This window comes from Pseudophryne corroboree, chromosome 1 (assembly GCF_028390025.1).
Source record: "Pseudophryne corroboree isolate aPseCor3 chromosome 1, aPseCor3.hap2, whole genome shotgun sequence".
Taxonomy (NCBI): Eukaryota; Metazoa; Chordata; class Amphibia; order Anura; family Myobatrachidae; genus Pseudophryne; species Pseudophryne corroboree.
This window is the reverse complement of record NC_086444.1, coordinates 634,597,473-634,611,472: the sequence shown is the minus strand read 5'-3', so window position 1 is coordinate 634,611,472 and position 14,000 is coordinate 634,597,473. Positions and strand designations below refer to the sequence as shown.

The following is a 14,000-nucleotide window of genomic DNA, read 5'->3' as shown; positions in this document are numbered from 1 at the left end:
TTAGACAACCCTCCATACATTTATCCGTAGGCTCTTTCAGAGACGTGACTGTAGTGACAAGTAGAGCTGAGGAAACCACCATCCTAGCCACATGTGAGTCCACTGGAGGAGGTGTTTCCCAATTCTTAGACAGCTCTGGCGCGAGGGGATAGCGAGCCAGCATCTTCTTTTGAGGCACAAACTTCGTACCCGGGTTTTCCCAGGGTTCCTGACGTATATCCACTAGGTGATCAGAGTGAGGTAAAACCTGTTTAACCACCTTCTGATGCTTGAACCTATCTGGTTTCTTAGGAGGCACGGATGGCTCGGGATCATCCGTAATCTGCAGAATTAACTTAATAGCCTCCACAAGGTCAGGAACATCCACATGTGAACTACCCTCCCCATCAGCCGTATCTGAGTCAGAACCTGTGGGGTCAGTGTAAGTGAGATCCTCATCAGACGAGGTGTCAGTGACAGCAGTGGATTGTGAGGAGACGAGCGCTCGCTTAGAGGACCTCTTGGACTTAGGCGAGCGTTGGTCAGACTTTTTAGTAGTCAAGGACTGGTTCAACTTCTTTAATTGAGCAGATAAATCGTCCGCCCACGGCGGGTTAGCTGCAGGGACCACATACGGTTGTACCGGCATTGGGGGTCCCATAGGGGTGTTAGTTTATGAACTAGCGTATGCAGAAGCGTGGAAAAAGCGGCCCACGGTGGGTCAGTATGTGCCCCCGTTGTCACAGTCCCACTGGGGGGCAAGGAGCCCCCAGAACCAGAGCCCACAGCTGCTATAATCTCCTCATATGTGCCTGTGGCTTCAGCAACACCAGCAGTGTGTTCCGCCCCAGAACCGTTACCCTCAGAAGCAGACATGTGCAGTATGAGGTAACACAGTACAATTAACAGCAGCACAATATCCCAAACCCAAACCCCTGCGTAGTGTAGTCAGCACTAGCAGAGATAAAGGAGAGATATGGTGACCAAATCACAGAGAAAAATACGTAATACAGTATATCTTTGTGAAAATCCTATATTAGATAACACCTGACGCACCAAGCCCCCTCAGGTTATAGAATATAGGGATAGCAAGTTGAGTGAGAGACACGAGATGGACAACACTCAGCTATCAAATGCACACACAGGTCACAGTTTGTACAATGCAGAGGTTATTTTACTAACAATAATACTGCACTGGACTAGCTTACACAGCTATATAACAATAGATATAACAGTACACAGTAAGAACTGGATGTATATCACAGGGTAATTGTACTATAAAACCCTGACTAAATGCACTCTTTCTTAACTATCACTGACTAAAAAGGCAGGTAGAATACTTAAGTGTCATGTAAAGGCACAGTGCTGACAACCAGGCGGCTTTACATAGGAGGATTTGCCCAAGCAGTCCCAGAAACAGTGAGCTGAGGGATAATGGCGCCGCAGACACTGACTGGGAGTGAGGAAAAGACAGTGATGCAGCTCCAGAGTGGGAATATTTGCGGGAAATGGCACCCTGGGGCTGGGGGAGGGGCTTCAGGTCTAAGCCTTATCCCCCTTGCTGGCAAAACCACCGGGTACTGTGGGCGATATAAGAAGTGGTTTAGAGAGAAAACCCGACCTGCGCCCATGCCCTGGTGATCTAGTGGGATCGCCTGTACTGCCACAGTGTCCACCGCCAGCGCGCGCTGCCCGCCTCCCACTGACCGCACCGGATCGCGATAAAGACCGGGCCCCGCGAGCGGGACCCACTTACCACCTCCCGAAGTGCGGCCACGCGATCCTGGAGAGCCCCAGCCGTGTGTGTCTAACATGAAGAAAACCGAAGCCTCCGCTGTAGGTACCCGGCAACCAGGGCTCGGGAGTGTACAGCGCTGCTGGGAAGAGCTGGAGCTGCAGCAGTGAATGTCACAAGACATTTACCACCGCTGCTGCCCTTGAAGTCTTCACTTTTTACCTCATAAAAAGCTTTTCTCAGGGCTGCTCCACCCTCTGTTAAGTGCCTGCTTACTGCAGCACCAACTTACAAACTGAGCTCCTGTGCTGGGAGGCGGGGTGATGTAGGAGGCAGCGCTGTGCGTTCTGGGAACAGAACGCACTCAAAGCTTTGAGTCTGTTGGTGCCTCGGATCAAGATCCTACTCTACACCCCATTGTCCAGACTTCTGGAGCCCAGTGTACTCCGCAGCAGAAATAATGATTTTATTCTAAAACAGAACAATACATTTTATATTCATTTAATAAGACATCCAATTTTCAGATTCTCACCTTCCAGCCTGGTACATCTTTCATTATAATTGCCTCTTGCTCTAAGTTTTCACGCAAAACACGCAATATCCTTTTAAAAGAAAAGAGTTAATTTAGTCTAACAAGTAGACCGCCTTTCACATTGCATTCAATTTTAACTATGACAGCCAGAAATATAAGTGTATAAGCTACCATTATCACTTTACAGTGTAATATGTAAAATATTTACGCCTTATGTCTTACGTAGAACATGTAAATACCATTTTGCAGCAGTTTTTCAGTCTCTCTGGTAGATGAATCAAGCAGGGAAATGAGTGGAGAAGTTGCCCATGGCAACCAATCAGCGTTGAGGTAACATTTACCAAGTACATTCTATAAAATGATATGTAGCAGCAGACTGATTGCCGTGGACAACTTGTTCACTCTTTTCACTGCTTCATACATCTCCCCTTCTGAGTGATCCCAACTGCATATTTTTCCTGTTATGACTAGGCTTTCCTTCATCTGCACTGGCTTACAATCCAGTAATAAACTGATGGATTGAAGTCAGACTAAAATAGACTCTAATAGTGCAGTATCAGCAGATACATTTTTATATTTTGCACAAGGTTTGCTTCAATCCAGTCCACAGTTTATACAAGTGGAGATATTGTCCATAGCAACCAGATTCTACTTATCTAGCACCTTCTAGGATACAGCTTCGCAAACTCCGTCCCCAGGACCCCACACAGTGCATGTTTTCCAGGTCTCCCCACAGAATCACAAGTGAAATATTTAGCTCCACCTATGGATCTTTTCAAATGTGTCAGCTAGTAATGAGTACACCTGTGCACCTGCTAGGTGACCTGGAAAACGTGAACTGTTTGGGAACCACTGTTCTAGAAGATAATAGCTAGAATCTTGATTGGTTGCTATATGCAACATCTGCACTCCATCTCCCGCGCTTTATTCAATATACCGCAGGGGCAATTTCAGTACACCGGCGAACCCACGAGGAGACTCCTTGCCGGGATCCCTGTGGACGGGATGCTGCTGTTGGTATACTGACAGCCGGCATCCCGCCAACTGGTAAATCATACCGGACCCAGTTGTCTAAAAATTCTGGATGGATATATGGAAGATTACTCACTAGACTGGAGTTAGTTGTCCCTTTCCCTTTGCCCGAAGGTCTATCTATTTGAAATTTCAGTTGAGGTTTTCTGCAAATAGCAATCTTAATGGATTGGTTACTGTTCTAGTTCCGTGCAGTAGTCTGTAAAATCCTACATTATCAGGTTCTTACATTTCAAGTTCTACCAGTCTATAAATTAAAATCACTTGGAATTTCTTTAGTTTCCATGCGTTACCATAGTGAGGTTAAGCATGGATATTTTGGCTCAAATTTTTTACTGGTGTAGAACCCAATGACTACTTATAAGAGTTGTTTGCAATTGTTCAAAAAAGAATGTTATAAAAATGACCACATTTAAAAATAAAATTATTTCACCCTATTGTACACATTTGGGAGTATTTGTTAGTAAGTTCGACTGGGGCAGTGAATGATGTAAAAACTCATTTTAAAGGGCTGCGTAATATGGAGTAATAATTATAAAGAATAGTAATATACAAAACTACAACAACTACAGTGCTAAGTGTGGTTATGTTTGGACTAAAACAAGAAATAAAAGATTGTTGTTTCTTATATTTCTCTGAATTTTTGAGGTTGAATAATAAATATAGGTTGATGACTTATATTGATAAGACATGCTCGTCATTTGAATGCTTAGCACAATTCTTCCTCCTTAAAATAGCTGAATTTGTGATTTGAGATTTACAATCTATAGGCCATATCAAATTAGCTGTGTTTATTTACCACAGCTAAGTGACTCGTCTGAGGTTATCCTATTAGCCCCGATGCTGGCCCTCACCAGGGATTTTGTTTCCCAAACCCCGATAAGTAACTTTTTTCCATGGTTTTTCATGGATCCTGTGTGTTTACACTCAAAATCAGGAATTTTTTTGCATGGAAAAAAATAAGAATTTACTTACCGATAATTCTATTTCTCATAGTCCGTAGTGGATGCTGGGGACTCCGAAAGGACCATGGGGAATAGCGGCTCCGCAGGAGACTGGGCACAAAAGTAAAAGCTTTAAGACTACCTGGTGTGCACTGGCTCCTCCCCCTATGACCCTCCTCCAAGCCTCAGTTAGGATACTGTGCCCGGACGAGCGTACACAATAAGGAAGGATTTTGAATCCCGGGTAAGACTCATACCAGCCACACCAATCACACCGTACAACTTGTGATCTGAACCCAGTTAACAGCATGATAACAGAGGAGCCTCTGAAAAGATGGCTCACAACAATAATAACCCGATTTTTTGTAACAATAACTATGTACAAGTATTGCAGACAATCCGCACTTGGGATGGGCGCCCAGCATCCACCACGGACTATGAGAAATAGAATTATCGGTAAGTAAATTCTTATTTTCTCTGACGTCCTAGTGGATGCTGGGGACTCCGAAAGGACCATGGGGATTATACCAAAGCTCCCAAACGGGCGGGAGAGTGCGGATGACTCTGCAGCACCGAATGAGAGAACTCCAGGTCCTCCTCAGCCAGGGTATCAAATTTGTAGAATTTAGCAAACGTGTTTGCCCCTGACCAAGTAGCTGCTCGGCAAAGTTGTAAAGCCGAGACCCCTCGGGCAGCCGCCCAAGATGAGCCCACTTTCCGTGTGGAATGGGCTTTTACAGATTTTGGCTGTGGCAGGCCTGCCACAGAATGTGCAAGCTGAATTGTACTACAAATCCAACGAGCAATAGTCTGCTTAGAAGCAGGAGCACCCAGCTTGTTGGGTGCATACAGGATAAACAGCGAGTCAGATTTTCTGACTCCAGCCGTCCTGGAAACATATATTTTCAGGGCCCTGACTACGTCCAGCAACTTGGAATCCTCCAAGTCCCTAGTAGCCGCAGGCACCACAATAGGCTGGTTTAAGTGAAATGCTGAAACCACCTTAGGGAGAAATTGAGGACGAGTCCTCAATTCTGCCCTGTCCGTATGAAAAATTAGGTAAGGGCTTTTATAGGATAAAGCCGCCAATTCTGAGACACGCCTGGCTGAGGCCAGGGCTAACAGCATTACCACTTTCCATGTGAGATATTTTAAGTCCACAGTGGTGAGTGGTTCAAACCAATGTGATTTTAGGAACCCCAAAACTACATTGAGATCCCAAGGTGCCACTGGAGGCACAAAAGGAGGCTGTATATGCAGTACCCCCTTGACAAACGTCTGAACTTCAGGAACTGAAGCTAGTTCTTTTTGGAAGAATATTGACAGGGCCGAAATTTGAACCTTAATGGACCCTAATTTTAGGCCCATAGACAGTCCTGTTTGCAGGAAATGCAGGAAACGACCCAGTTGAAATTCCTCTGTAGGGGCCTTCCTGGCCTCACACCACGCAACATATTTACGCCAAATACGGTGATAATGTTGCACAGTTACATCCTTCCTGGCTTTGATCAGGGTAGGGATGACTTCATCCGGAATGCCTTTTTCCTTCAGGATCCGGCGTTCAACCGCCATGCCGTCAAACGCAGCCGCGGTAAGTCTTGGAACAGACATGGTCCCTGCTGGAGCAGGTCCTTTCTTAGAGGTAGAGGCCACGGGTCTTCCGTGAGCATCTCTTGAAGTTCCGGGTACCAAGTCCTTCTTGGCCAATCAGGAGCCACGAGTATAGTCCTTACTCCTCTCCTTCTTATGATTCTCAGTACCTTGGGTATGAGAGGCAGAGGAGGGAACACATACACTGACTGGTACACCCACGGTGTTACCAGAGCGTCCACAGCTATTGCCTGAGGGTCCCTTGACCTGGCGCAATATCTGTCCAGTTTTTTGTTGAGGCGGGACGCCATCATGTCCACCTTTGGTTTTTCCCAACGATTCACAATCATGTGGAAGACTTCTGGGTGAAGTCCCCACTCCCCCGGGTGGAGATCGTGTCTGCTGAGGAAGTCTGCTTCCCAGTTGTCCACTCCCGGAATGAACACTGCTGACAGTGCTATCACATGATTTTCCGCCCAGCGAAGAATCCTTGCAACTTCCGTCATTGCCCTCCTGCTTCTTGTGCCGCCCTGTCTGTTTACGTGGGCAACTGCCGTGATGTTGTCCGACTGGATCAATACCGGTTGACCCTGAAGCAGAGGCCTTGCCTGACTTAGGGCATTGTAAATGGCCCTTAGTTCCAGGATATTTATGTGAAGTGACGTTTCCATGCTTGACCACAAGCCCTGGAAATTTCTTCCCTGTGTGACTGCTCCCCAGCCTCTCAGGCTGGCATCCGTGGTCACCAGGACCCAGTCCTGAATGCCGAATCTGCGGCCCTCTAGAAGATGAGCACTCTGCAACCACCACAGGAGAGACACCCTTGTCCTTGGAGACAGGGTTATCCGCTGATGCATTTGAAGATGCGATCCGGACCATTTGTCCAGCAGATCCCACTGAAAAGTTCTTGCGTGGAATCTGCCGAATGGAATCGCTTCGTAAGAAGCCACCATTTTTCCCAGGACCCTTGTGCATTGATGCACTGACACTTGGCCTGGTTTTAGGAGGTTCCTGACTAGGTCGGATAACTCCCTGGCTTTCTCCTCCGGGAGAAACACCTTTTTCTGTACTGTGTCCAGAATCATCCCTAGGAACAGCAGACGTGTCGTCGGAATCAGCTGCGATTTTGGAATATTTAGAATCCATCCGTGCTGTCGTAGTACTACTTGAGATAGTGCTACTCCGACCTCTAACTGTTCTCTGGACCTTGCCCTTATCAGGAGATCGTCCAAGTAAGGGATAATTAAGACGCCTTTTCTTCGAAGAAGAATCATCATTTCGGCCATTACCTTGGTAAAGACCCGGGGTGCCGTGGACAATCCAAACGGCAGCGTCTGAAACTGATAGTGACAGTTCTGTACCACAAACCTGAGGTACCCTTGGTGAGAAGGGCAAATTGGGACATGGAGGTAAGCATCCTTGATGTCCAGAGACACCATATAGTCCCCTTCTTCCAGGTTCGCTATCACTGCTCTGAGTGATTCCATCTTGAATTTGAACCTTTGTATGTAAGTGTTCAAGGATTTCAGATTTAAAATAGGTCTCACCGAGCCGTCCGGCTTCGGTACCACAAACAGCGTGGAATAATACCCCTTTCCCTGTTGTAGGAGGGGTACCTTGATTATCACCTGCTGGGAATACAGCTTGTGAATGGCTTCCAATACCGCCTCCCTGTCGGGGGGAGACGTTGGTAAAGCAGACTTCAGGAACCGGCGAGGGGGAGACGTCTCGAATTCCAATTTGTACCCCTGTGATACTACCTGCAGGATCCAGGGGTCCACTTGCGAGTGAGCCCACTGCGCGCTGAAATTCTTGAGACGGCCCCCCACCGTGCCCGAGTCTGCTTGCAGAGCCCCAGCGTCATGCTGAGGACTTGGCAGAAGCGGGGGAGGGCTTCTGCTCCTGGGAAGAGGCTGCATGGTGCAGTCTTTTTCCCCTTCCTCTGCCCCGGGGCAGGAACGAGCGGCCTTTTTCCCTCTTGCCCTTATAGGGACGAAAGGACTGGGTTTGAAAAGACGGTGTCTTTTTCTGCTGAGAGGTGACCTGGGGTAAAAAGGTGGATTTTCCAGCCGTTGCTGTGGCCACCAGGTCCGATAGACCGACCCCAAATAACTCCTCCCCTTTATACGGCAATACTTCCATATGTCGTTTGGAATCTGCATCACCTGACCACTGTCGCGTCCATAACGTTCTTCTGGCAGAAATGGACATCGCACTTACTCTAGATGCCAGGGTGCAAATATCCCTCTGTGCATCTCGCATATATAGTAATGCATCTTTTAAATGCTCTATAGTTAACAATATACTGTCCCTATCCAGGGTATCAATATTTTCAGTCAGGGAATCCGACCAAGCCACTCCAGCGCTGCACATCCAGGCTGAGGCGATCGCTGGTCGCAGTATAACACCGGTATGTGTGTATATACCTTTTAAGATATTTTCCAGCCTTCTATCAGCTGGTTCCTTGAGAGCGGCCGTATCAGGAGACGGTAACGCCACTTGTTTTGATAAGCGTGTGAGCGCCTTATCTACCCTAGTGGGTGTTTCCCAACGTGCCCTAACCTCTGGCGGGAAAGGGTATAGTGCCAATAATTTATTAGAAATCAGCAGTTTTTTATCGGGGGAAACCCACGCTTTATCACACACCTCATTTAATTCATCTGACTCAGGAAAAACCACTGGTAGTTTTTTCACACCCCACATAATACCCTTTTTTGTGGTACTTGTAGTGTCAGAAATGTGCAATGCCTCCTTCATTGCCGTGATCATGTAACGTGTGGCCCTACTGGACATTACGTTTGTCTCGTCACCGTCGACACTGGATTCAGTATCCGTGTCAGGGTCTGTGTCGACCATCTGAGGTAACGGGCGTTTTAGCGCCCCTGACGGTGTCTGAGACGCCTGAACAGGCACTAATTGATTTGTCGGCTGTCTCATGTCGTCAACAGTTTTTTGCAAAGTGCTGACATTGTCACGTAATTCTTTAATTACTACCATCCAGTCAGGTGTCGACTCCCTAGGGGGTGACATCACTAACACAGGCAATTGCTCTGCTTCCACATAATTTTCCTCCTCATACATGTCGACACAATCGTACCGACACCCAGCACACACACAGGGAATGCTCTGATAGAGGACAGGACCCCACTAGCCCTTTGGGGAGACAGAGGGAGAGTTTGCCAGCACACACCAGAGCGCTATATATATACACAGGGATAACCTTATATAAGTGTTACTCCCTGTTATAGCTGCTGTATTTATATATTAGCTGCCAATAGTGCCCCCCTCTCTGTTTTACCCTGTTTCTGTAGTGCAGGACTGCAGGGGAGAGTCAGGGAGCCGTCCTTCCAGCGGAGCTGTGAAAGAAAATGGCGCTTGTGTGCTGAGGAGAAAGGCTCCGCCCCCTTCACGGCGGCCTTTTCTCCCGCTTTTTTCAGGAAACTGGCAGGGGATAAATGCATCCATATAGCCCAGGAGCTATATGTGATGCATTTTATTTAGCCATATAAGGTTTTTATATAATTTTTATTGCGTCTCAGGGCGCTCCCCCCCAGCGCCCTGCACCCTCAGTGACCGGAGTGTGAAGTGTGCTGAGAGCAATGGCGCACAGCTGCAGTGCTGTGCGCTACCTTATTTGAAGACAGGAACGTCTTCTGCCGCCGCTTTCTCCGGACCTCTTCGCTCTTCTGGCTCTGTAAGGGGGCCGGCGGCGCGGCTCCGGGACCCATCCAGGCTGAACCTGTGATCGTCCCTCTGGAGCTAATGTCCAGTAGCCAAGAAGCCCAATCCACTCTGCAGTCAGGTGAGTTCGCTTCTTCTCCCCTTAGTCCCACGATGCAGTGAGCCTGTTGCCAGCAGGACTCACTGAAAATAAAAAACCTATTTAAACTTTTACTTCTAAGCAGCTCAGGAGAGCCACCTAGCTTGCACCCTTCTCGTTCGGGCACAAAAATCTAACTGAGGCTTGGAGGAGGGTCATAGGGGGAGGAGCCAGTGCACACCAGCTAGTCTAAAGCTTTTACTTTTTTGTGCCCAGTCTCCTGCGGAGCCGCTATTCCCCATGGTCCTTACGGAGTTCCCAGCATCCACTAGGACGTCAGAGAAAAGGTGGATTTCCCAGCCGTTGCCGTGGCCACCAGGTCCGATAGACCGACCCCAAATAACTCCTCCCCTTTATACGGCAATACTTCCATATGCCGTTTGGAATCCGCATCACCTGACCACTGTCGCGTCCATAACCCTCTTCTGGCAGAAATGGACAGCGCACTTACTCTTGATGCCAGAGTGCAAATATCCCTCTGTGCATCTCTCATATATAGAAATGCATCCTTTAAATGCTCTATAGTCAATAATATATTGTCCCTGTCCAGGGTATCAATATTTTCAGTCAGGGAATCCGACCAAGCCACCCCAGCACTGCACATCCAGGCTGAGGCGATTGCTGGTCGCAGTATAATACCAGTATGTGTGTATATACTTTTTAGGATATTTTCCAGCTTCCTATCAGCTGGTTCCTTGAGGGCGGCCGTATCAGGAGACGGTAACGCCACTTGTTTTGATAAGCGTGTGAGCGCCTTATCTACCCTAGGGGGTGTTTCCCAACACGCCCTAACCTCTGGCGGGAAAGGGTATAATGCCAATAATTTTTTAGAAATTAGCAGTTTTTTATCGGGGGAAACCCACGCTTCATCACACACCTCATTTAATTCATCTGATTCAGGAAAAACTACGGGTAGTTTTCACACCCCACATAATACCCTTTTTTGTGGTACTTGTAGTATCAGAAATGTTCAAAACCTCCTTCATTGCCGTGATCATGTAACGTGTGGCCCTACTGGAAAATACGTTTGTTTCCTCACCGTCGACACTGGAGTCAGTGTCCGTGTCTGGGTCTGTGTCGACCACCTGAGGTAACGGGCGCTTTAGAGCCCCTGACGGTGTTTGAGACGCCTGTACAGGTATTAACTGATTTGCCGGCTGTCTCATGTCGTCAACAGTCTTTTGTAAAGTGCTGACACTATCACGTAATTCCTTCCATAAGACCATCCAGTCAGGTGTCGACTCCCTAGGGGGTGACATCACTAATACAGGCAATTGCTCCGCCTCCATACCATTTTCCTCCTCATACATGTCGACACAACGTACCGACACACAGCACACACACAGGGAATGCTCTGATAGAGGACAGGACCCCACTAGCCCTTTGGGGAGACAGAGGGAGAGTTTGCCAGCACACACCAGAGCGCTATATATATATACAGGGATAACCTTATATAAGTGTTTTTCCCTTATATAGCTGCTGTATAGATTCATCTGCCAAATTAGTGCCCCCCCTCTCTTGTTTTACCCTGTTTCTGTAGTGCAGGACTGCAGGGGAGAGTCAGGGAGCTTCCCTCCAACGGAGCTGTGAGGAAAAATGGCGCCAGTGTGCTGAGGAGATAGGCTCCGCCCCCTTCTCGGCGGCCGTTCTCCCGCTTTTTTATGGAAAAAATAAGAATTTACTTACCGATAATTCTATTTCTCGTAGTCCGTAGTGGATGCTGGGGACTCCGTCAGGACCATGGGGATAGCGGGCTCCGCAGGAGACAGGGCACATCTAAAAAAGCTTTTAGGTCACATGGTGTGTACTGGCTCCTCCCCCTATGACCCTCCTCCAAGCCTCAGTTAGGTACTGTGCCCGGACGAGCGTACACAATAAGGAAGGATCTTGAATCCCGGGTAAGACTCATACCAGCCACACCAATCACACCGTACAACTTGTGATCTGAACCCAGTTAACAGTATGATAACAAAATGAAGTAGCCTCTGAAAAGATGGCTCACAACAATAGTAATAACCCGATTTTTGTAACAATAACTATGTACAAGCATTGCAGACAATCCGCACTTGGGATGGGCGCCCAGCATCCACTACGGACTACGAGAAATAGAATTATCGGTAAGTAAATTCTTATTTTCTCTAACGTCCTAGTGGATGCTGGGGACTCCGTCAGGACCATGGGGATTATACCAAAGCTCCCAAACGGGCGGGAGAGTGCGGATGACTCTGCAGCACCGAATGAGAGAACTCCAGGTCCTCCTTAGCCAGAGTATCAAATTTGTAAAATTTTACAAACGTGTTCTCCCCTGACCACGTAGCTGCTCGGCAAAGTTGTAATGCCGAGACTCCTCGGGCAGCCGCCCAGGATGAGCCCCCTTCCTTGTGGAATGGGCATCTACATATTTCGGCTGTGGCAGGCCTGCCACAGAATGTGCAAGCTGAATTGTACTACAAATCCAGCGTGCAATAGACTGCTTAGAAGCAGGAGCACCCAGCTTGTTGGGTGCATACAATATAAACAGCAAGTCAGACTTTCTGACTCCAGCCGTCCTAACTATATATATATATATATATATATATATATATATATATATATATATATATATATATATATTTTTTTTTTTTTTTAGGGCCCTGACAACGTCTAGTAACTTGGAGTCCTCCAAGTCCCTAGTAGCCGCAGGCACCACAACAGGTTGTTTTAGGTGAAAACGCTGACACCCCTTTAGGAAGAAACTGGAGACGAGTCCCAGTTCTGCCCTGTTCAAATGGAAAATTTTAATATGGGCTTTTGTAAGACAAAGCCGCCCATTCTGACAATCGCCTGGCCGAGGCCAGGGCTAACACATGGTCACTTCCCATGTGAGATATTGGTCAACAGCATGGTCACTTTCCATGTGAGATATTTCAAATCCACAGATTTGAGCTGTTCAAACCAATATGATTTTAAGAAATCCCAACACTATGTTGAAACCTCACGGTGCCCCTAGAGGCACAAAAAAGCTGTATATGCAAAACACCCTTTACAATCTGGACTTCAGGAACTGAAGTCAATTCTTTCTGGAAGAAAATCTACAGGGCCGAAATTTAAATGTCAATGAACCCCAATTTGAGGCCCAAAACACTCCTGTTTTCAGGAAGTGTAGAAATCGACCTAGTTGAATTTCCGTCGTGGAGCCTTCCTGGCCTCACCCACGCAACATATTTTTCACCACATGTGGTGATGACGTTGTGCGGTCACCTCCTTCCTGGCCTTGACCAGGGTAGGTATGACCTCTTATGGAATGCCTTTTCCCTTCAGGATCCGGCATTCAACCGCCATGCCGTCAAACGCAGCCGCGGTAAGTCTTGGAATAGACATGGTACTTGCTGAAGCAAGTCCCTTCTTAGCTCCCCAGGCCCTTAGTCCTCTGTGAGCATTTCTTGAAGTTCCGGGTACCAAGTCCCTCTTGGCCAATCCGGAGCCACTAGTATAGTTCATACTCCTCTATGTCTTATAATTCTCAATACCTTGGTTATGAGAAACAGAGGAGGGAACACATACACTGACTGGTACACCCACGGTGTTACCAGAACATCCACAGCTATCGCCTGAAGGTCTCATGACCTGGCGGAATACCTGTCCCGTTTTTTGTTCGGGCGGGACGCCATCATGTCCACCTTTGGTCTTTGCCAACGGTCCACAATCATGTTGAAAAACTTCCCTATGAAGTTTCCACTCTCCCGGGTGGAGGTCATGCCTGCTGAGGAAGTCTGCTTCCCAGTCGTCCACTCCCGGAAAGAACACTGCTGACAGTGCTATCACATGATTTTCCGCCTAGCGAAAAATCCTTGCAGTTTTGTCACTGCCCTCCTGCTTCTTGTGCCGCCCTTTCTGTTTACGTGGGCGACTGCCGTGATGTTATCCCACTGGATCAATACCGGCTGACCTTGAAGCAGAGGTCTAGCTAAGTTTAGAACATTATAAATTTGCTCTAAGCTTATTTATGCGGAGAGAATTCTCCAGACTTAATCACACTTCCCTGGAAATTTTTTCCCTGTGTGACTGTTCCCCAGCCTCTCAGGCTGGCCTCCGTGGTCACCGGCATCCAATCCTGAATGCCGAATTTGCGGCCCTCTAGAAGATGAGCACTCTGTAATCACCACAGGAGAGACACCCTTGTCCTTGGATATAGGGTTATCCGCTGATGCATCTGAGGATGCGATCCGGACCATTTGTCCAGCAGATCCCACTGAAGAGTTCTTGCGGGAAATCTGCCGAATGGAATTGCTTCGTAATAAGCCACCATTTTTACCAGGACTCTTGTGCAATGATGCACTGACACTTTTCCTGGTTTTAGGAGGATCCCGATTAGCTCGGATAACTCCC

At 47.6% G+C, this 14,000-nt stretch overlaps 1 protein-coding gene across 1 annotated transcript in view; it reads right to left on the bottom strand.

Moving 5' to 3' along the window:
• The window catches only part of NDUFA13 (NADH:ubiquinone oxidoreductase subunit A13), a 59,656-nt gene that overhangs the window by 15,897 nt on the left and 29,759 nt on the right, over positions 1–14,000 (bottom strand). The window contains exon 4 of the mRNA XM_063925109.1: positions 2,247–2,316. Coding sequence (XP_063781179.1) covers positions 2,247–2,316 — 70 coding nt within the window. The remainder of the gene's footprint in view (positions 1–2,246; positions 2,317–14,000) is intronic.